Raw genomic sequence first — 24,616 nt, forward strand, 5'->3', positions numbered from 1 at the left:
TTCGCGTAAGAACAAACATATAGTGAGATCTTTGAGGAGGTGGTAATTGGGCCAGATTTTTCTCTAATCTTATTTTTAATTCTCTTTTAAAGACTTACTTATTTTTGTTTGAAAGGCGGATTTACAGCGAGAGGTCTTCTCTGATTCACTCCGCAAATGGCCACAGTGACCAGAGCTGAGCTGATGGAAGGCTCAGAGCAAGGAGCTTTCTCCCCACCCCACCACCCCATGTGGTGCCATCCTGTGTCATCCCCCACTGTCTACCCAGGCCATTATGTAGAGCCAGATCAGAAGCGGAGCAGCGGGGACGAAGCCCAGCGTCCACATGGAGTGCTGGGACTTGCAGCTGAGTTAACTTGCTGAGCCACCTCTCTAGCCCCAGGCTGCACGATCTTAAGACCTGAACCCCTGGGGAAACACCCCTCCCTTACACACACACTCACCCGCAGGTGGTAAGCTAGGTTAAGGACTTTCTCGTATCACTATTTCAAGTCTTTTTTCTTTTTTCCCCTGGTAGCTGTTTTGTGGATTTTCACTTCAAATCTTGTTGGATACTTTCTTTATTAGCAATAGGATCTGAGTGTGTCCAAAATTACTGTTTTTTGCATCAAGAAGAATATCACCTACTTTGATTTCAGGAGTATTTTAGAAATGTTAGTTAAAAACGGAACATTTTTAGATTCTGAGGGGAGAGTGCAGTGTTGTGAAAATCGAATTAATACATCCACCTGGCAAGAGTGTGGTATGCAGTAGTATGTTAGAGAGTGGTGAATGTTACTGTGTCCTGGGGCCTGCCCCACTCAATTCCAAGCTGCCTGAGGGGTGAGGGGAGAGGGGCTCCTGGTAAATGACCCTCCTAGCCCGCTGGACCACTTTCTCCATCAGTTCTCCTTGGTGCTTCCTGTGTGGTATAAGTGCTGTGCTAGTGGTTGGCTTTTCCAGCCCGTGAAGCTCACAGATAGAATGGCTTTGCTTAGTTGCTTCTTGCCTCTGCTCCTCTGGAATCTTCTCAAGCCTGAGTTTGAGGTTCTTCGTGATTTTTTTCCCTCGCTCCTTTTGATTCTTCCCAGTGGTCTTGGATGAAGACCTGTGAATGTGAGGGCCGGGCCAAGCTAGAGATGGGAGCCAGCAGTTTGGTCTGGTTGTGTGTCATGACCTGTTATCGCCTGCACTGTGCAGGAACGGGCGGCTGGACTCGGGACTGTAGCCAGCACTCCGAGCCGGGGCCGGCATGGGCTTTGTTCAGTGTTAGAGCGAGTGCAACATTTCGTGAAGGTATACATGCATACAAAATGCAATCTTGTTTTGAACATCTTATGATTTATCTTAGTGTGTCCTTATTGTGTTTGAAGCCTGGTCCCTTCATGCAGTGGAAACATGTACCTCAGGTGGCATCTTTCTAGGTATTCTGTATTTCTTGTTTTGTGTGCCTTGATCACTTATACATAGGCAAAACTTAATAATGGGCATTTTAAGTTAATACACTTTTAGAGATAACTTTGGCTTTGCAAAACTAAACTTGATTCTCTTATGCAAAGTACACACATTGTCATTGGTTGTTTTGGGACACCAATTGAAACGTTGTTTCAGCTTTTCTTCAAGCATGCAAGTTTTCCAGCTTCTTCCTAATGAAATACAAGGTGCTTGACACTTCTGTAGCGTGAAGCTTATCGCAGATTCTTCATGCTATGTGGTCAAGTCTGAGCCAGTGCTACTTTAAAATGCTTAAGTAGGGCCCGGCGCGGTGGCGCAGTGGTTAAGGTCCTCACCTTGCACGCCTGGGATCCCATATGGGTGCCGGTTCTATCCCAGCAGCCCTGCTTCCCTTCTAGCTCCCTGCCTGTGGCCTGGGAAAGCAGTCGAGGACGGCCCAAAGCTTTGGGACCCTGCACCCGCGTGGGAGACCCGGAAGAGGCTCCTGGCTTTGGATTGGCATAACATTGGCCGTTGCGCTCACTTGGGGAGTGAATCATCGGACGGAAGATCTTCCTCTCTGTCTCTCCTCTCTGTGTATCCGCCTTTCCAATAAAAATAAAATAAATCTAAAAAAAAAAATGCTTAAGTAAGTGAGTCAGTTGTCTCTTTACATCCAATATGAAACTATTCACATCAGTTCGGAATGTGTGTGCTCACATACTATACATAACCTCCACCCTTACCTAAACCACATAAAATTCCATTTTTATAGGCAAAAATGAATTTCCTAGGTTTCTGAATATTTTTGAGTGGTTGGATTTAGACAGTTCCAACAATTGAGGATGCATTTAACATTTTTTCCTGCAGATTAGCATTCATTTTTCTCACACCCCGGTCTTATCTATTCGTTTGCTGTTTCAAACCAACAGACAGATGTGTGCAATCCCAAGAAGGTGGTGGATGTGTGAGAGGAGATGGACAGTGCAATCTGGGTCCTTCTCCTGCCATGCGTCTAGCTGGGCTTTGGTGTTGAACATCATAGCTGACCAGTGGTAATCACCCATGAAGGCCTAATGGATGGGGTTTCATAGGAGCACTTTTATTCTTCTGGAATTAAAACAGAAAAGGATTCAATAATTTTCAGGTGAAGAAATCAGAATTATCAAATCCTTAGAAGAAAAACTGATGCTGTTTTTCAGGCCATCTCTTCTCTTTAGTTCTGTTAAACGTCATTGTCACAGGAAACTACAATTAAAGCTAAAGTGTTGCCGTGACAGTTGAGAAAATTTCTGAAATGACAAATGTAACTTCTTCCTTTCTGCTGAGGTTGTGAAATGAGAGTGGTCATTTGGAGAATATCAAAGAAATTTGGGTTTTCTGAAATTTGGGTTCAATTTTAATAAAATCTGAGTGTTAGATTGCATGTGTGGCATTTTTTCATCCTTGGGGTCATTGATTGCTCTGTAGTTCTCACTTTATGGGACAGGAGAGAGGAAAGGAAGTGGATGTCAGTGGGTCACTGGGACGAGTGATGATTGATGGTGTTTGTGCAGGGGGAGCTGAGGAAATAAGCAGCCATAGGCTAGTGGGACCGTCAGCAGCTGGCGTCCCGCTGTCACAGGAGGAACCTGACACTGGGCTGTGACCATGGCAACCATTTCATGCTTTCTTAACACTTGTCATTCAGATGTTTAATTTTTGAAGCATTGGATTAATTTAATATCTACCTTGACCGTCAGCTGTATGTTGTGAGCTTTGGGCAAGATGACATTAACAGACCTGACTGTTACATTACGTTTGAGCTGCCTGTCCTCCTCGCTCGCCTGCGATGAAGAGGTTTCTTAAGACATGAAACTTAGTTTTAAACTCAGAAAAACCCCAGATATCCTGGGTGGTTAACGACCTTAACTTTCATCTTCACAATGCTTGGAGTATAATTAGTAGATAGGACTACCTAGCTGCTTGGTAACTTGTGAACTATACCCTTAAATGTTGGGAAAATCCACCTTGGTAATGTTACTTCAAGAAAGCATTGGTTTAATAAAAGCAGTGCTTGATGTTTTGTTTAATTGTTTTGGTAAAACAATTTCAATTTACCCTTTGGTAATGCCAACTGTGGTATTACTAGGTGTACTGCTAATAAAGTAATAGAAATGAATTTTAAAAGGATTGGTTTTATTTTTGCTGGAAAGTCATATCAGAGAGAGGATCCTCCATCTGCTGATTCACTTCCCAAGTGGCCACAATGGGCAGAGCTATGCCGGTTCAAAACTAGGAGCCCAGAACCCTTCCCGGGTTTCCCACGCAGGTGCAGGGTCCCAAGGCATTGGACCGTTCTTGACTGCTTTCCCAGGCCACAAGCAGGGAGCTGGATGGGTAGTGGAGCTGCCAGGATTAGAACTAGTGCCCATATGGAATGTGGTGTGTGCAAGGTGAGGACTTTAGCCACTAGGCTACCACACCAGGCCCTTGAATTATTAATTTAAAAACATAAATGTGGCAATTTGGATACAGGATAATCACGAATGGTCTATGCTTTTATAATGTACAAAGTAAATAGATAATCCTTTTCTTTGCATGTAATTTCCTTGAACTGTTTGATTTTTACTATCAAAAGTAAATACCTTTCTCAAAATCAGATTTTTCTGTCTTGAATTTTGAAATATGATAAGACTTTTTGGAAAACTTTGAGCACACTTACGATTTATGAGTTATATTTTCATCCTTTTCTGCTTTAAACAAAAATAAGGTCAGACAAAATGTGACCAGAAATCTAATTGTAAACCGTTAACTGCATGTGTTGTGTGCTGGTCTCGATTTGAGCTCACTGTAGGTATCAGCCTACTTTTCTCAGCCAGGGCACTTGAGAGAATTGCTTCCTTAGGAGCATGCATTCAGTCCTTTCTGATCTCTAAGTGCAGCTCCCCTGCAGAGTTGCAGAAGTCCAACACCTGCAGCCCAACAGCTGGACAAGACGCCACAACTTACTGGAGGGCCAAGAAGCTCAGGTTCACAATGGGGCTGTCAGTGATACAGTGTGTGACTGCCTGAGCTGACCTAAGGGACTTGGCTTCTCTATTGCTCCTTATCAGCCTCCAAAAGGGCATACAACATTCTTTGTAAACTAATTTAAAAAGTGTCTTGTTTATTCAGAGGCAACTGTGAATGGTATTTGTTCAGGCAGTAGACTACATCAGTTGCATTCTGGCCAACAACTTAATTCTCTTCTAAAGAGAGGGGCCAAGTATCCGAGACACAGAGTACTAAAGATAAGCTTCTCAATTCTCAACTGTTCTGAGCTCTCAATAAAGCCACTGATGTACAAATCGGGGTGGGACCCAGCTGTTCCCACCTGCAGGCTCCTCTTAGATCCTTGGCTTGGCTGGGAGAGGTGCTGATACTGCTGTGACCTTTAGTGCCCTCGGAATACAAAACACAGGCTTTCTTATACCCTAACCACTCAGCCTCTCTAAGAGACTTCCGCCCCTTCCTTGCAGTAGTCTTGGGGTAAAAATCTGACTGTTCCCAGTGAGAGCAAACAGATGGTGGGTTTAATTTTACTGAATCTTAAAAGACATTCCAATTCCTTTTTTTTTTTTTTTCCTGTTTGTATGGTTGGTTCTCAGATATTTGGTATTTGCCATTTAATGAGGATGATGTCAGTAAGTAAAAGAATGAATTGCTTTCAAAACTAGTTTGAATAGCATATTATCACAAAATGAGGCCTGGTGATATAAATCAAACATTTTGAGCCTGTTGAGGCACTGAGTATTCTGAGCTTACTGTCTCACTTCTGAGGTGCTAACATGTCGAAGAGTTGGAGATGGGTCACTGATGGCATCCGGAATTTCAAATTGGAGCTTAATCAAAAAAATCAATTGAAACCATTCAATTTTTGTGATGGAGACCTAGAATTAATCAGAAAAGTGGAAAATGTTTGAAATATGAACAATTTAATGATATTTAAAAATGAATCTGATCCCCAAATATCTTAGTATTCTCGATGTTAAGTCCACTGCATTGTGAAAGTGGGGGCACTTACTGGCAGGCAAATGGTTGAATTTTAAATGGATTTGTATAGTTAGAAATTTATTACTTGTTTCAAATATAGTTTAAATTTAAAACGCAGTTACTTCATTTACTATTAGAGTAATTTTGTGTCTTGTTTTTCCAGAATTAAATTGATAGTAAAAATAGTCAGGGTCCTTAAAGCAGACATGTTGGAAGGAACCTCTGTGGTCGTTTGTGTATGCTTACCTACAAATACTGAAGAGGCATTCAGAGTTTCTGTAATTGCCACCTCCATGTGGATTTTGAACCTAGTACAATTGTGTAAGCAACTGCCAGTTCCCCATCCCGAACTGTTAACTTTCAAAACTTGTCCTGTGAAGCCCTGATTTTTATCTTTAGCTGTATTAGACTTCTATAATTCATAGTGACAACAAAAATGCTGTGAATTTGTATTCTTATATATATTCATGCGTAATCATGGTGATTAACCTTCACCATTCCTTTTTTAGAATATAATGGGGATGCTGGTAGTAGCTACTTTCATAGAACTCTAGTGAAAATTAAAAAACTAATTCATGTATGCATACTTGATGGTATGACACTCCATGGATTTTCATTTGGTTGTTAAAGACTACTAGGTGTGAATGTCTATATCCGTATCAAAAAGGCTTTCTGTATGGTAGAATGTATTAAGTGGAAGATAAAGCAATTTCTTCATCTTTGATAAGACATATATAACTACATATATTTTCATAAAGATATGAAAAGAATTGACAAATGGACCATATGCTACATTTAGTGTTTTAAAAATTCCCATTTGTATAATTTCCCCTAGAACATTGCATGGTTCTAGTCTCTCATGGCTGTGTTTTGTGTGGAATAAAAAAGAGGACACACTTTATAATAAAATAGGTATATTTCTTCTAGTTGTTTATTTTTGGCAAAGAAATGTTTTCTGTATTTTAATGGAATCAAATAAATGATGACTTATGTAAATATTTTCACATAATATGAAAATAGAAACATTTATGAAGACATGAAAATGGTTAATAAGTTTGACTTGATGTAGATAATTTTGAAATCTATTTATTAGGTTTTTTTTTTTCATAATATTTACTTGCTGGGACATGTGGAAGTGCGCTTCATTGTCATTTTCACATTGCCAGGTTTGTTTTTGTTGAATTTACTGACAGGAGTGGAAGGGGGGTGATTAACTGCTTCAAGCATCGGTTGAGTTGGGCCTTCGAAGGTGATTTACAGGTGCAGCAGGATTGTTCCGGAACCAAGGCAGTCTTCCAGGGATCACGTGTCACCTTTACTTAGCCTGCTTTGTTTTCTGTTCAGCATTTTGGATTTTTCTGTCAAGATCAGAGAATCAAAACTGAAAAAGACAAATGCCTGTTGTCATATGCATTGTTTTTCATTAGGGAGTACTTTTTGTTAGAGTTCTCTTTCAGCATGTGTAAAATACATGTTGTGTCAGCCCTAAATATCAATAACTTATTTAGTAAATCTGAAATTTGAGTAATGGAGTTAATTAGGATTACTTAGGAATTGACATTCCAGTACCTAAGAATAATAACAGCAAAAGAAGCATAGGACTTCTGCTCTTAAAAGGAAATCACCTGGGGGAAAGGACCACACAGTGAAGGGGCACACCTACCCCACACTGTTCCTATTGGAAAGATGTTAGATTTCCAAAATTTATCTTACTAATACACCTACAGGTACTGTGGCAGACATTGACATTCAGATTTTAAAATTGACTCAGAAATATGAAGGACTAAGACTAGCGAAGCAATATTAGAGAACAAAAGTAGAAGAATTGTAGTATCAGTTATGAAAACAAAACATTATAGTAGTTGGGGTGGTGTGGCAACAGTGTAGGACCAGACAAGCTGACTAATGAGGCTAGCCCAGGAAACTAGATACTGACCCACAGATACTCAACCTCGGGCTCTGTGACAAAGGTGGGAAAGGGGGGTCTGCCCTGAGTAAGTCATGCCGATGAAGTGTCCCCAGGGTAAAGCTGTATCTCGGCGTTTAGCTGATGTGGCATACAAAAATTAATCGTGAATTTCATATCAAAGTATGAGAAATTTGAATTTTAAAAGTTCCAGGGCCCGGCATGGTGGCGCAAGTGGTTAAAGGTCCTCGCCTTGCACGCCCGGGATCCCATATGGGCGCCGGTTCTAATCCCGGCAGCCCCGCTTCCCTTCCAGCTCCCTGCCTGTGGCCTGGGAAAGCAGTCGAGGACGGCCCAACGCTTTGGGACCCTGCACCTGCGTGGGAGACCCGGAAGAGGCTCCTGGCTTCAGATCGGCATAGTATCGGCCCGTTGCGCTCACTTGGGGAGTGAATCATCGGATGGAAGATCTTCCTCTCTGTCTCTCCTCTCTGTATATCCGCCTTTCCAATGAAAAAATAATAAAAAAATAAATCTTTAAAAAAAAAATCTGTGCTAACAGACCAAAAAAAAAAAAGTTCCAGATAATGTAGGGGAACATCCTAGTGAGAAAAAAGGTCCTACGCAGGACTCAAAATGTAGTGGGAATAGCATGAAAAGTTGAGTAAGTTTTGCCTTGTTAAAAAAAAAATTTAAGGTTTGTTTATTTTTATTGGAAAGGCAGCTATATAGAGAGGAGGAGAGACAGAGAGAAGAGCTTCCATTTGGTGATTCACTCACAAAGTGGCCACAATTGCTGGAGCTGAGCTGACTTGGAGCCAGGAGCCTCTTCTGGGTCTCCTGCATAGTTGCAGGGTCCTAAAGGTTTGGGTCGTCCTCAACTGCTTTCCAGGCAACAAGCAGGGAGCTGAAAGGGAAGCGGGGCTGCTGGGATTAGAACTGGTGCCCATATGGGATCCCGGCACGTTCAAGACAAGGGCTTTAGCTGCTAGCCCCTGCGTTGTTAAAATTAAGGGCTTCTTTTCCTGGAAGTCTTTCATTCCCAATCAGAGAGTGAAAAGATAACTCAGGAAATGGGAGAATGTTCTCAGTTTATAAAAGGATTCTTATCTAAATTGTTAGGGAACAAATCAGAAAAGAAAGAACAAACCAATAAAAGCATTAGAAATAAAAAGGGTGATTAAGAACATTGTCAATTTTCCCCAGGACTTCATTAAAAAAAAAGCATGGAAAGGGTTCTGTATCCATAGCAAACCTCGGAATGTTCCTATCACCACACACACACACACACACACACGCACGTGGACAGGATGGAATGTATTTCCAAGAATATGAAATATTTAATTTCTCACACACCAATGGGAAATGGCTACAGCCTTTTAGAACTGAATGTGAACTTCCAAGGTTTACATACTTCGATCCTTAGATTCAGCAGTTCCACTCATAGGTGTATGCCCAACATTGACTTGTAGACGCCCGAGTCTTCTTATGGTGACATTGCTGGAAATGCTCAAAGTCTGGACAGAACCCAAGTGAATACATAATACTGTATCCATTCAGTGGAATCACAGTCCTGAGAAGGATCGTCAGCTGTCTGACACAGTGTGAATGTGTCTGTTAAACACAGTGATGAATAAAAGAAGGCAGACAATTAGAATGTGTTGCCCAATCGCATTTATGTAAAATGCAAACAAATTCTAAAGTCTGTTGTCTGTTAGATAGGATAGTTGGTATTTAGTTGACAGGAACCGGGAGGGAGGTAGTGTGAGACTGAGTTGACTGGTGGGAATGTCCTGCTAACTTTACCTGGGAATTGCTTCTGTGGATGGATCTGTTCAGTTGCACTGCTGATATGCCTCTCTGTGGCACTTCAATACAGGGACTTTCATTGTTATAAAAAAGATTTGTTGACTTATTTGAAAGGCAGAATGATAGAAAGGGAGACAGGAAGTTCTCTTCCATCCGTTGGTTTACTCTACATCTTGGGCTGGGCCAACATGAAACCAGGAGCCTGGAACCTCATCCAGGTTTCCCACCTGGGTAGCAGGGACCCAAGCACTTGGAGCATTGTCTGTTGCCTTCTCAGGCACATTAGCAGGAAATGGGATCAGAAGTAGAGCAACAGGGCTGGAAATGGGCATCCTGTCACACAATGTCCTTGTGGCAGTTGTTGGCTTAATTTGTGCCTCATAGACGGGTCCCCAGTAATGAGTTTTAGAATTTATTGGCTTAAGAGTGCAGTGGTCCTTGTCCTTGATCTCTGTTACAGGGCTGCAGGCTTGGCCGACAGAGCCACTGGTTCTAGCTGCTCCTTTCCTAGAGGGGGCGCGACTGGGTACTACTGCCGACATGGAGTTCTGACATTTCCTTTCTCCAGGACTTCTGCTTACTCCCTCCGTCATTTCTCTCGATCTGTCTGGAGACAGAGGCTGAGGTCAAGTTTATCCTCAGTAACTGGTCACATTCCAGTTCTGAGATCCTTCCTAGATCATATCTTTCATTGTAGAAACAGAAGCTATTTACTCTGGGGGAAAAGAAAAGGTAAACTTTACCCTTCATGTTGTTGAGATGGTAAATTTTATTGTATTTCATTACTTGGGAAAGTCAGTCGCCATTTATAGAACTCTTCTTTTTTCCCCATCTGTATAAACTGAATCATGTTGAACAAACTGCAGTGTCTGAGTGCATTGTACAATTTTTTTTATTTTAGTCATTTCCTTACTTCCCTGGTGTTTGTGTAGCTGAGGGGTCAGTACCAAAAATGTCATTAGTTGATGGTTGCAGTTGCTTACAAAAATATTTATTTTTCCCTTTATAGGTCGCCCGTAATGGGGAGAAAGGTAAACCGGATCCATCTTGCCTCTGAACCTGGTATAGTTCACTTTCTGCAAGTGACTTGGGAGGAGACAGTGGGATCTGGATTTGTTGTCGTGCTCACGGATGGTCAGTCGGCATGGACTGGGACAGGTGCGGTTAAAGCAACGTTGGAAAACGTTCATGTGTTCTTTTTCAGTCCTCCGTGAGTCTTTCCATGTTTACTTAAATTTTGTTACATACAAAGTAACTTGGTACTTTACTGATGGGCAATACAATGAGTGAGAATATTCAAACAATTAAATAATTGAAACATGAAAATGAACTTCCTTCCTAAACCTCATCCTGGATCTTTGTTGTTCAACATTTTGGTTGCTACAACCTTCAATTTGTAATTTTTTTTCTCTTTTCATTTGAGTAAAGTTAAAAGGATGTGTGATTCCTTTTGACTTCCCACACATGAAACTCACTGATTTCTTTCCCACTAGCAATGTTCTGTCTAATGAATGCTTGGGGGCCCAGTTATTATGTGGTCTGTCATCACTTTAGTATTATGTGGGGTTCTGTCACAGGGTTAAGTCATAAAATAGGTTAACCATCAATGAGGGTTACAAAAATTGCTGTTTGAAGAAAGAAACATTTTCATATCTAGATATTATTGAACACAAATTTTATTATTTGATGATGAAAAATTATATTCATTTATAATTTTCCTAAACTTAAGTATTTTGTGATCCATGTGGAAATCCTGTGTAGGAGCTCAGTGGAACAAAGGTCCGGTCACTGAAGGAGCGAAGTGAGTTGAGGAGGGGATGCTGTTCCGACTCCCGCTGCACTGAGCTGCGGCTCGGCTGAGGACGGCTGTGGTCCCCAGCTCATGTTGTGCAGGCAGCAGCAACACAATTTAAAACTGGGAACCGGACAGACAGGAGTTCCACCTTTTTGGCTTATCTAGTTGGCGTTGGTGCCTCAGTTTTCTCTTTCATGAAATATGAATTATGTACTTAAGTGATGAATGAAATAGGCAGATGATTCCTAAGAGTATAAAAATATACATGAAGAACCACGTGGGTCTTACATCAATGTAATAGCCTGAGTTGGCAAAAGAAATCACACACATTCCAGAAAACTGTTAAATTAAGTTGTCATTTTAAGATTACGAAAAAAAAAAAAAACCAACTTATGTATTTGAAGGTGACTGTGATGAAAGAAGCAAAGACAAAGTGGGAGAGATCTTGTAGCTGCTGGTTGACTCTCTTGTAAGAACCCGAAAGCAGACATGAACCGGGCCAAAGCAAGGAGCTAGAAACTCACTCTGGGTTTCTCCTGTGGCTGGAAGAGACTTAAGGCCTTGGGTCATCCCCTGATGCTTCCCAGGTGTCTTGGCCAGGAGATGAATTTGAAGCACATAAAAATGCAATCTCAATCTAACATGGAATGTGATTGGTTAAGGCACTGCGTATGCCCACCTTTAAATCTTAAATGTTTTAAAGCAAGCAAATAAACACACAGATTGGTCACCTTTGGACATACGAAATGAAAAAGTTCACATGTTATGTGTGAAGAAATATTTGAAAATCAAAGTAGTTGATAATAACTGAAGTTCAACCATAGGTTCTTGCGGTGTGTCTGGACTCCAGGAATGTTTGTGGGACTGAGACAGTAATGAGTGAACCAGGGTGGGGTATTAGGACTCTAGACTTCTCTGGGGTTAGAGGAGAGCTCTCTTTGTAGAGAAGATTCTGGAAGAATCAGCCTGATAATGAAATAATCTTAAGAACACCACTCCCTGGCTTTTGGTGCTGCATGAAATCAGAACATGTGTGAAGTAAAATGCCCTCAAATCATATCCCTAAACTTCTGTTGTGTGTGAACTCTGTCCCTCAATTTTAAACACCAAATTTAGAAGTTAGCTTTCTAATGTCTAGAACTGATGAAAGCCTGTCGGGACAGCGTGGAAAGCGGAGTGTCCTTGACTCCAGACTGTTTATGCCCAAAACGCTCACACTTTATAAAACCTGAAACAAGAAGGACCAGAAGGAGAGTGTGTTCAGAGATAGAAGAAACAGAATATGCCAAGAAACCCCATGAGGATCTTAAATATGTTTAAGACACTCAAATATTCAAATGAGGGTAGGACAAGAAGTGGAACGAAGAAATCCAAAGATAAATGAATGAGTAAAACATGGTGATGATAGGGTGAGAGTTGAAAGGCACCTGCGGAGTACAGTGTGTGAGTAAATTTGAGTTCCCTTCCCCTTGCTTTCTCATCATCTCCCTGCATCCACATCTTTTGATGTTAACACATGGGTTCTTGTACTTAGTTTGACACTGCATAGATAAATGAGGAATAGATGCTAGACTTACTGAATCTTTTGAGATAGTACATAAGTGCTGTGAGATGTGGACATTATTGATTGTTACAGAAAATGGTTTACCTGGCTGTGACATATAAGCAGGTGCACAAAACCATAGCAGCTGGGGTAGTTTACAGTGCATGCATTTGATATGAGAGCTGAGAAAGAATGCCAGCAGCCTAATGATTTTCAGATGACATTTGAGACTACAAATTAACACATTTGCCAAAAATCTGTTAATTTTAGTTCAGGAATATAATTTGACTTAAAATATGTGATGTGCAAGTTGGTATTTTTTCTGATTTTCTGTTATGTGTCTTCAGCTACCAATAGCAGATAAATATTTTCTCTTATTTGGAAAATATTGATTTAAGCGCTTTTACTATTGTTTCCTATTAGTTTCTGAAACAGAAATTGCCCAGGAAGCTGAGGACATGGCCATGGAAAAGGAGAAATATGTTGAAGAATTGAAAAAAGCGCTGGTGTCTGGAGGAGAACCAGAGGATACCTACAAATTTACCTTTTCTAAAGAGTCTTGTCATTTCTCCTTTGAGAAAAATCTGAAAGATGTTTCAGTAAGTAAACCTTTCCATGGTGTGGATGATAAGAAGCACTAGCGAGGAATTATGTTGAATATTTAAGTAATTAATATATAAATATTCCCAGTATGCCTCAAAAATGAAAGGTTGAAAAGTACTTGGTTTCCAAGACGGAAGGCAGTCCAAGTTAAAGTCATTAAATACTTTATATTACTGAATTGTGACAAATAGTTATTGGAAGACATGCTTTTATTGCTTTATTATTTGTTAATTACATGAACAGTTCTTTAAAAAGTCAAGCAAAAGTTTTGGGTCATTGTGACCCTTAAGGTTTATAAAACTTAAATACGTATTTACCTTGGGATATTTAATAATCTGAGCTTATTTTTTACTTCATTACATCATATTTGAAGTCACAAAAATGGTATAGTTAAATAAAACATGTAATTAAGGATTAAGGAGCCTTTATATGATCACACTTAGGAATATTACAATAGAAATAATTTCACGTTGGGCTTTCCAAAGCTTACATGCTTGGCATTCAAGATATACTATTCCTTCCTACACCGGTTCAGAACAAGGTGGGTGGTTTACTGAACAGTCTCACACTTTCTCTTTACATGTTTTCCTTGGTTAGAGAGTAGATTGTTCTTATTTTTGACAGTGGCTTATCAGACATGAGAGCTAAATATAATAAAGAAGGAAGCCTTACAACATTCCATTTACAGAAAAATTACATATTTACTGGAGGGAAAGCTAGCAAAAGCGAGATAAATAGCACCGTAGCATTCACGGTTCCCTCCCGCAGTGCCCAGCATGCCTGAGGCCCCAGCTGGAGCTGGCCCCTGGACACTCATTCATGGATGCTGGTTGGGAGACATGAACACCGCGACGTGGGCCTGAGTTCTGTCCTCTGGATCTTCAGGAATTAGAGCCAGCCACTCCCATTTAGGATGTGAACTTCTCAAATGCTAGATTGAAGTAGATTGAGTTTAAACTTTTAAAGCAGTTTTGAAGGGAATTAAAAGATATTTTGTCAATTTGAGAAATATTCTTAGAAAGAAGTAGAATTCTTATTTTTAAAATTTTTATTATTTTTTCTTATTTTCACTATTACCTGTTTCTATGTATACTTTTTCTGGTTGGCAGTTAATTTATGTAAGTTTCAATGTGCTGAGATCCTGACCATGCTGATTTAAAATAGGTGAGGTAGGAGGGTTTTAAGTAGACACAAGTTTGTTATTGATTGCGTCTTTCCTTTGGCCCGGCCCAGGCAGGCATTGTGCCCTGAAGGACTGCTGCCTGTTTCTACTCAAATCTAGAGCTAAGCTCTTTCCCATTCAGCTAGCATTTGTGTATAGCAGACAGCTTTAGCTTACACTGCCATCCGTTTTGCATTCATTGAGACATAACAAATGCCATGTTTTTGAGGTACCTTGGAGAAAGCTGAATAGTTCTAACACCTTTTTTTTTTTTTACAGTTAAAAACCTTAATTTTTGCAGTTTGTAGGTTCACCAAAAAATTGAGTGAAATAATAGTACAGAGATTTCCTACCTATATATAACTTCTCAAGTAACAGTATTTTTGAAGAAATAGCTGGCTTTAATTAAATAAACTCGTGGTTTATTTTAATTCATTTAATTGTTCTAATTTTTCCTTGTTTCTTGAGTTTACTGGATAATTTCTGATCCCTTGGACTATTAGTGTCTCTCTTATTTCAGATATCTTTGCATTAATTTCTAATTTTTAAATGATATTTAAAAATTGTACAGATTGTTGAAGTACTAGTTGATATTGTACATTTTTATAACATTCAAGTCCCAAATCTGTCCCTACACAGTTATTACTTATTTATAGTGAAAATGCAAGATCATGTTATCTAGTTTGTTCTTTTTTAATACCTACTGCATTATCATTATCAATACTCACCCTACTGTGCAATACAGTGCAGTTCTTTTCTTCTCGTTGGATCTGTTAACCAACTTTTCCCTATCCCCCCAGCTGATGTAGTCTAGCTTGGTGAATGTGATCTTTGGGCATATCGATGTTCTGGCTGGCTGCCTTGCCATGGTTGGCGGTAGTATATCTAGTTTGCTACTTGTGTGGAGGAAAAATTTTAAGTCGTGGTGACTGATCTCTTATCATTTGCTCTCCATGTATTGTTATCCAAGTCAGATGGGAATCCTGAAAGACTTCTTAACACATTGAAACTAACCAACTTCATCAGACACAAGCCCTTCAAATGCTACCTTTTCAACAGGTTTTCTCAAGAAATGAAAACAGCATAAAGATGTCCCAGTCCTACAGAATGCCTTCGTTCCAAGAATGTCTCAAGGCCACAGACTGAAGTTTAGGTAGCTGGCTCCATATTTATTTATTCATTTATTCAGTTAAGAGAAAAGAAAGGCTGTTCTCAGAGCAGTTTGACAAGGAGGAGTTTATTCCTGGCACAGCTTGCTGGAGAGAAAGTTTAGGGTTATTTAAATGAAGTAAACCTTTCAGTGCTACAGTTAGCCTCATGGACACAAAAATCACAAACTTTCTGGCCAAACTGCCGTGGGAATCTTGTCGTGTTCAGGATGTGCTGTGCACACTAATTTCAGAGTGACCGTATCTTGTAATTCATGTGCTGGCAAGGATTCTGCAGACAATTGGAAACGTTGCAGGGTGCTTTCGAAGGCTAAAAACTGGCCAGGGGGTTGCAGTATTTTCCTTGATGACCCAGACAGCTGATGATTGCCAAAATCATCTCCCAACCTTAGCAGAAAGAGGAGTGAACTCAGATCTCCGCTCAGAAAGTGCTGAGTTCTGTAGTTTCTTGACGTGAAGTTACTCTCTCCTGGCAAAGAATATGCTCCGTGGATTCCAAGCCCACTCGTGATCAGACTGTCTCCTCTGAGATTCAGGGTGTTTGGGCGTTAATTCAACAAGTTTTATATGCTGAATATCACCGCCCAATATGAACATTTTAAACATCTGCATCAAATAAGAATTGTTTGAATTTCCATTTATATGAAATTTTCTTTTTCCCATTTTTTTTTTGTGAAAAAGGAAAATAACTACTGATTTTTTTAATTTAAAAGCTTGGGTTTTTTTTTTTTTTTTAGGATTTTCTTCTGTTTGAGTGAAAGAATTGTCAATTTCCAGTTCAAGAAAATATTTCAAATATGTACCTGTTCATTGATGTTTATTCTGATTTTGGGGTAGGAATAAATTTGCACTTTGGTGTGATTCGTTTTGCCCAAGATTTCATCTATGTTCTGACTGCCTTTTTATGAATCATGTAGTCCTTTTCATTTTCTCTTATTTCCCCAGTAAAATAAATGTGGAGTGACCTGGTTTGGGTTCAGGATCCTGGCTCCTGACTTTGGCCCAGCCGTTGCCTTGAGTCATTTGGGAAGTGAAAAAGCAGATGGAAGATCTCAGTCAGCCTGCCTTAGAAAAAAAATAATAAAGCTTTTATAGAACAGAAAGAATGTATTGCTAAGATGCGTTATTAGTATGAGAAAGTATGTGCTGCAGCGTCGATACGAATTGCAGAGTTGCAGGGAGGATAGTGACTTAGCTACTCCATGCGTGACAGTGCACCTGGTTAAGAAGGAACAGACCCTGGAGGCTGGCACTACACTGTGCCGTTGGCCAGGACGGCACAGCAAGGCCAGGAAGCCACCCGTGTCCTTATGGTAGAGGAGTTAGGGTCAACTGGGTCGCTCCGTGTGTGTGTTTACATCCTTCTCATGAAATAAGGATTAGGAGATAATTCAGGCTGCTTAGTTAGCATGTGAGTTTGTTTTCCTCTGAATCAAAAATCCACTAAGTCAGTGCCGGATCCGTGTAATGGCTTTATGATGTTGGGTGCTCTCTCGCCTTGATCAGGTAGGTTTCTTTTCATCTCATGATGTAAGAAAAGCCTCTGTAGACTCAGTGTTCTGCTCACCTTATCGGCAGTGAAACGAAGAGCGCGTGTCTGTGCCGTTAGGTTTGTCACCTCCACACTGCATTGCTTCCATTCTGCTCATACCCCGTTCAGTGTCTAGTCACATGACCTCATTGAAATGTAGGTCTTTGTGACTTGTGCATGAAAGTGGAGCGTTTATCCTTTAGATGGGCTCACCTATATTGTGGCAATGCCGTTTCTCCTGTGTTTTCATTAGTTAAGCGTCTCAGTCATATTTTGGATTGAAAGTGCCGCCTCACAGGGTAAGGTACAGGTTACTCTGTATCTCAGCGTATGTTTTAATAATTGTCATGTGTATTTATTTACTTGACTACTTATTTATAAATAAATTGCACTGTAGTTCAAATAGCCTCCCTACACATATGTAATTTATGATTCTCAGATGTATGTAAACTAGGTAAAGTAAGTTAGCCAAAACCACTAGCCAGCATTGGTTTTAAAACAGCAGTCCAGAATCTTCTATTATTGCCATGTGTCTTTGTGGTTTGAAGGACTGAATTCAAAGGACCATTTCTAGATGAAATATCAGAATTGCACCATTTATTGTGGTGCTCTGCCAAAGACTTTGTCAAAAATAGTAATGACTTTCAGGTTTGTGGGAGTATGGTTTGCAAATGTTTTGTTTGATTCTCTGAAAAAGAAACCAAAATGTTCTTTACTTCTATGATAAAACATTTGTATGTAAGTGTCTTTTTTGTACTAAATGCTTTATAGTTTCCGTACTTTCATAGTATGGAAACTAAATCAGTACTGCAAGTGGTGCAAAAATCTTATTCAAAATCTGTTTTCTACAAAAACCATAGTAGGCATTTTAGAATTACTTTTACATCAAAATTATTAACTTTTAGTTATATCATTTTGTGGTTGAGGACTCCTTTTCCTTGTTTCATATTACTGTTATTTGATTTAAAAATATTTTCAGCTAGAGAATATTTCAGTTACATGATTTTTTTGTTACAAGCAGCATGGGAACAAAAGTAGAAAGTGGCATGTCATTCTCATTCCATTTTTTAATTTATCACTGAGTTTTCCTTGCCCTTTATTTAAGTCCAATTAACACTATGTATTTGAATGTATATTTGAACTCTGTTCTGTTCTACTGATCTATGTGTTTATCTTTGCCAGCCTCAAATGGTCTTGATTTCAGACTTATTTTAATCTTAGAATCAGATATTTTAAGTCCTTCAACTTTTTCCCTTTCTAAGTCACATTGCAAATTCTTTGTCCTTCGGAGATTTTAAATGTGTCAGTTTCTCAAATGGAGTCCACTGGGACTCTGATTAAGAATGTGCTGAATCTACAGATTTGGCAGCCTAGCAATATTGAGTCTTCCTAAAAATTTGTTTAAAGTTTTATTTATTTTATTTGAAAAATGTTGTTACACACACATGAGCGCACATACACACACAGAGATTCATACATTCCTTGAGAGAAAGATAGAGGCTGAAGGAGGGAGGGAGGAACGGAAAGAGAGACAAAAAGAGAGACAGAAAACTAGAGAGGGAACACAAAGGAACTGATCTTCTATTTGCTGGTTCACTCTCCAAATGGCTAAAAGTCCAGGCTGAACCCAGGGGTGCAGAACTCCACACGCATGTTGCAAAGGCCACAGGACCTAGGCCGCCACCTCCTGCATCCCTTGGTGCACTGGCAGCAAGCTTGCTCAGAAGCACTATAGCTAGGAGTGTTATCCTGTTTTGCTCTGTTTTTAAGATGTACTTGTTTATTTGAAAGTTAAAGTTACAGAGAGAAAAGGAAAGAGAGATAGTTCATTCAGTGGTTCACTCCCTCTGCAGTGGCCAGTCCTGGGCCAGAGCAAAGCGAGGAGTTGAATCAAGGTCTCCAACATGGTTGGCAGGGACACAAGCATTTGGGTCCTCTTGTACCACTTTCCCCAAACCATTAGGAGGGAAATGGATTGGATCCCCAACTGTGTAACAGGTGCTTTGATAAGGGATTCTGACATTATAGTAGCATCGCAGGTAGTACCATGTTGTTGGAAAACATGACACAGTTTGAAACCATTTAAATTTACAAGTTCTGCTGTATCCTTGAATGTGGTCTGTGTCATCCAGGTACTGTGTGTACTTGAAAGGAATATTTTCTCTATTAAACATGACAAGTCAAGTTGGTTGATGTTGTTATGGAAGTTTTATATGTTCTTGTTTATTTTCTAATTCTACACATAACTGAGAATATGTTAAAGTATATTATAATCATATAATTATTTACTTTTTCCTGAAGTAATGGCAGATATGTATTTGGAATTGTTGTTATTAACTGCAAAATTTTAAGGTTTGTTGTGTCCTTTTTTACCCCTCTTATTATGAAGTGACTGAATTTTATTTACTCTTGGATTTATATTCTCTTATATAAGATGTCAGTACTACTACAGCTTTGTTTGGACTTACTATAGAATATCTTTTCCTATTTTTTTGCTTTCTGATTTTTTTTGGTATGTAATTGCTTTAAGAAAGTATATAGTTGAGTCTTCGTTCTTAATCCAGTCTGTTTCTTTTAATGAATTTAGATCTTTAGGCTGTGTTAGCTTTAAAATTTGTTCTTTCTATTAAAAAAAAAAAAACGAAAACGAACTTTTGCTCTGCATTCTTGGAGTGCACTTGTTTGCCATGCTGAGTATGTGTCCTAGTGAGCAGATGGACACTGCGCCCTTAGCGTGGGCTGAGGATGGGCAGCTGGGCTGAGGGCAGACAGCAAGGGCGTGCCCACAAGCCACACAACCCTGCTCTTCATAGCCGGTGTATCAGTCTGCACTCCTCCTAACAAGGTATACTGGTTCCCGTTTCACTTGTTCCTATGTTCATGTGGTCATTTCTCTCTGATTTGTAACAGCCATTCCAGCTGTACATTGTACATTGCTGCGGTTTCAGTCTGCATACCCGGTGACTAGTGTTATGCAGCATTTGTTCACTTATGTGTTGCACATTTAACAATATTAGTTCTTCTAATCCAGGATCATGGATATCTGTTCATTTTTTTGTTTCTTCTTTAATTCCTCCTGTCAGTGCTTTCTCGTTTTCATTGCAGAGGACTTTCATATCCTCCATTGCAGTTTTGCCCAAGAGTTTTCATGTGTGTGTGTGTACCTACTAAAAATTAGATTGCTGTTATAATTTGTTCTCAGTGACTTGGTTATTGGTGTAGAAAAAAACCATACTGATTTTGTGTGTATGTTTTGTATCCTGCAACATTTCAGATTTTTCTATTCCAAGTCTCAGTGGAGTATTTAGATGTCTTCAATTGAAGACTGATATGTAAATAAATTGACTTTTTTCCCCCCTGCATTTGTATGCCTTTTATTTTTTTTTCCAAAAGCTACTCTTTATTTCTTTGACCTTTACCATGAATTTTACTGGTTTGATTATGTTCAACCATTCCTGCAACCCTGAATAAGTCCCACTTGATATAAGTAGATACACTATTTGGTGTATCATTTGGTTTGATTAGATGTTATTTCCTTGAGGATTTTACATCTGTGTTCTCACAGATACTCAGGTATAATTTCTTTTCTTTGTTGTCTCCTTTTCTATTCTTAGAAGTAAGGTGCCTCTAGCCTCATAGGAGTTTGGGACTATTCTTTCCCTTTCGATTGCTTTGGATAGTTTGAGAAGAGTTAGAATTTGTCCTTTTGGTAGAGTTTGATAGAATTCAGCAGTGAAGCCATCTGGTCCTGGGTTTGTTTTTGTTGGGAAGGTCTTTATTTCTGTCTCTGTCTTTGTCTTGGTTATTGGTTTACTTGGTTTGTCTGTGTTCATGAATCAATTTTGTTAGATTGTATGTGTCCAGAATTTTATTCACCTCTGTGTATTTTCTAGTGCTGTTTGTAGTAATTACTGATGATTCTTGTTATTTCTGTGATATCCATTATAACATCTACTTTTTATCTAATCTTATTAATTTAGGTCTTTTTCTTTTTTTCTAGTTAATTGAGGCAATAATATGGCAGTTTTGTTTATTGATTTACAAAAAAAGCATCTTTTATAAAGATCCCTGATTTCTGGTGTTAATTTTTGTTTATTCCTTGGTTTAAATTTTTTCTTTCCTTCAGCTAATTCAAATTTGATTTGTTCTTGTTTTTCTAGGTCCTTGAGATGCATTGTTAGGTCATTTTTCTGGTTCCTTTCCAGTCTTTTGAAGAAGACACTTACTTAGAAATGTCGCTCCTAACACTGCTTTCACTCCATGAGTTTTAATATGTTGTGTTATCATCTTCATTCCTTTATATGATATTTAAAAAATTTCTTCTGTGACCCCGCTGTTCATTCCGAGGCATTTTGTCAGACTCTGTGTCTGTGTATTTTCTAGAGTTTCTTAACTCCTTCGTTTCCAGCTTCCATCCATTCTGGTCAGCAAATACGGTTGGTATAGTTTTTTCTTTCTTTTTTTTTAATTTGCTGAAACTTGCTTTATGACTTACCATATAGTATATCCTGGAGAAAATATCATGCACTAATGAAAAGAATGTGTATTTTGCAGCTGTTGGAAAGCTGATGCTGCTCAGACATAAATCCCACTGAGTGATATACTGGGTCTCTTGCTGAGACCTAGATAGATCCGAGGTCGTCATCTATACGCACTGGACACTGCACGCTGTTAGCTCTTTCTCAGCATCGCTTTCTGACGGTCAGCCGTGTGGTCCTGTGCTCTCTTATGCCTTACTTCCCCAGTGACTGGGATGTTGCTCCTTGCTGTCTGCTACTTTGAGACAGAGCCAACAAGAGAGAGTTCTTCCATCTGCTAGTTCACTCCCAAGTGCTCTCAACAGCTGGCGTTCTGCCGGGCTGAAGACAGGAGCCTCACATTCAATCCACATCTCCCACGTAGGTGGCAGCAGCCCAAGCCCATGAGCAGTCACTGCCGTGTGGCAGGCTGAGAGCAGAGCCAGCTCTCACACCTAGTCCATCTGATCAGATATCTTAGCTGGTATGTCACATGAGTATAAATTTCAGTATATGCTTAATTTTATACTTAGAGAAAAACTACAAAAATAGAAAATGGTTTTTTGTAAACTATTTTTATTGGAAAGGAAGATATACAGAGAGGAGGAGAGACAGAGAGGAAGATCTTCTGTTTGATGATTCACTCCCCAAGTGGCCGCAATGGCTGGACCTGAGCCAATCCAAAGCCAGGAGCCAAGAGCTTCTTCCGGGTCTCCTGCATGGGTGCAGGATCCCAAAGCTTTTGGGCCCTCCTCGACTGCTTTCCCAGGCCACAGGCAGGGAGCTGGATGGGAAGTGGAGCTGCCAGGATTAGAACCGGCGCCCATATGGGATCCTGGCGCGTTCAAGGTGAGGACTTTAACTGCTAGGCCATGCCGCCAGGCCCTCAGTTCACTTCTTTTAACCTTAGCAATGCTGCTTGGAGTCTACACTGGGCTTTGGTTTTAGCAAGCAGTTTAAATTGTTATCCATAGAACTTAGGACCAGTTTTCTGATTCCCCCTTCCAGAACTGCATCCTTTACTTTCTGAATGCAGTGATGTCCCTCCAACTGAGGAGTTTTGGGAGCCGTCATTCAGCCTAAAAGCTGTGAAAAAGTGTCTTACTCAATGTCAGTTTTCTTTGCTCTAGAATCAGCCTGCTTTGTTCATTTGCCAATATCCTCATTCCTTTGCTATCATCTTGTCCAGGATGTGTAATTATCACCAGTTGTAGCGTTGTCCCGTGGGAATGACCTGCCTGTGTCCAGCCCTTGAGCTGTCCAGTCCCTGCTGTCTTTACTGAAGTATGTTTAGATTGTTGAAGTTTCTACAGAAATTGGTGTTCTGACCTCATTCTTTAGAATCAGCTGTTTGCTGTCCTAGTTTATGACTTGTCTAATTAAAGTCATGCCTGTATTTGAAAAGTGGAAAATTCCCAGGGGAACGTGAGCAGCTGGTATTGACACTTACAAAGAGTTTTTATGGAATGAAAGTAAGCAAAGGACCAGTTAGGTTGAGCTTCAGGAAAAAGTATCTAATGGTGCAGATTTGTGAGACTAAACAATCTGGCAAGAGGATTTTCTCTGACCTATTTCACACCGAATTGGAGAAGTCAGTGGAAACACAGGTAGTAATCCCCAGTTATATACTGGCAGATGGGCTGTGGGCATGATCTCACACTTACCTGGCTCAAGGGCTTCTTGGTCATTAGCAGAGAAAAGTCCTTTAGGTTTTTTGTTGTTAAAATGAGTGCTTCAATTGGAGAAAGTGGATTTTTCTATAAAGCTTCTCATTAATTGTAAAAATAATTCTGGAGGGAAGGCATTACACAAGCATTCGTTTCTGTGTGGTTTTCATGGGATTGCTGTGATGACAACGTGAACCCTTGTTTGCTGTCGTATTCTCAGTATGCAGCACGGTGCCTGCCTAGCACATACCCCGTTTCACAAGGATTTCACTTCTGACAGTTAAGGTTGATATTCTACACTATTTTACTTGTTTCTCTCTGTATTTCCTTTATTCTGAGTCTACACATCTGAATTTAGGATGTATGCTTTTTTTTTTTGTAGGTGTGGTCCCAGGAAAAGCCAAAAGGATTTAATTTTGTCAATTCTGTGAAATACATAGCAATAAAGAGAGAATCAAAAATACATGTAGTGAAAGTAGCGAACCAGGAGCTTCCAGTCTTGGCACGGTTGGCAGGGCCCTCGTGCTCGGGGCATCTTCCCCAGGCACAGTAACAGGGAGCAGGATGGGAAGTGGAGCAGCTGCGACTCGGTCCCAGACCCTCACAGGGTTCCGGTGCTGCAGCAGTGGCTCAGTGGTTTCTTCCCTTTTGTTTTCGCATGATCTTCTTTATCTGTGAGGCCAGTGACTGCCTGTCACCTTGAATCTTTCTTGTTTCTTTGAAAGGAGGTGTCTCCCTTTTGCTGGCTGCCACTCCGGCAGAGGCATCGCACAGTGCTGTTCTAGGAGCCCGAGGTGACTTCATGGCCCATTGGAAGATCCTCTGGTGATTAATATGTGAACCAGAGTTGATATTGGTCAGTATCCATTCATTTTGGAATCTAGGACTTTGTGGAAAATTCTCAGACTTGACATCCAAAGAATGAAAGAAAAAACTGAAAAAATAATGGAACTCAAAACTTTTCCATTTTCTCTATGAAGAGGATGAAAGGGCACGTTTTAGGCTGGATTAGAGTGTTTGAACAGCCGCATATCCGGTGAGAGCCGGCTCTTAGGGCTTGCTCAGCACTGCTCCACACAGTGAAACGGCCGCAGTGATTCAGTCGGAAACGGCTGCAGGAGCAGATCCTGCAGAGGATGTATGCACAGGTTGGAAGTACGTGAGGAAGGGCCACTTGCTGCTCCATATGCAGATTCAAGCCGTGATTGATCTGGGCACTAGAAAAAGCTTAAGGAAAGATATGGTTAAAAATAATTTCATTTTGCTGCAAGAAGTTTCAGAACCCATGCATTAGTCATTTGCATAATGTTTGTTTTCATGATCTTTTTGAAGAACTCATGCCTAATAGGTGAAAATAAAAAATAGTGAAAATTGCAAATGCTAATGTGACTGGAGTAACCGTCACATCTGTGTTACTGGTGGGAAGCAAATTTGCATAATCACTCTTGAAACTAACTTGCCAGAGTTTCATAAAATTGTGTATGTGT

The 24,616-nt window shown here is 40.0% G+C and overlaps 1 protein-coding gene across 2 annotated transcripts in view; it reads left to right on the top strand.

Moving 5' to 3' along the window:
- XRCC4 (X-ray repair cross complementing 4) overlaps window positions 1–24,616 on the top strand; it is a 146,914-nt gene that overhangs the window by 1,798 nt on the left and 120,500 nt on the right. For both annotated transcript variants that reach the window (XM_040985997.1, XM_040985996.1), the window contains exons 2-3: window positions 10,152–10,300; window positions 12,904–13,079. In XM_040985997.1, coding sequence (XP_040841931.1) covers window positions 10,162–10,300; window positions 12,904–13,079 — 315 coding nt within the window. In that variant the 5' untranslated portion in view covers window positions 10,152–10,161. The remainder of the gene's footprint in view (window positions 1–10,151; window positions 10,301–12,903; window positions 13,080–24,616) is intronic.

The sequence above is a fragment of the Ochotona curzoniae genome, unplaced genomic scaffold (genome assembly GCF_017591425.1).
Source record: "Ochotona curzoniae isolate NIBS_2020 unplaced genomic scaffold, NIBS_Ocur_1.0 contig_4501, whole genome shotgun sequence".
Lineage (NCBI taxonomy): Eukaryota > Metazoa > Chordata > Mammalia > Lagomorpha > Ochotonidae > Ochotona > Ochotona curzoniae.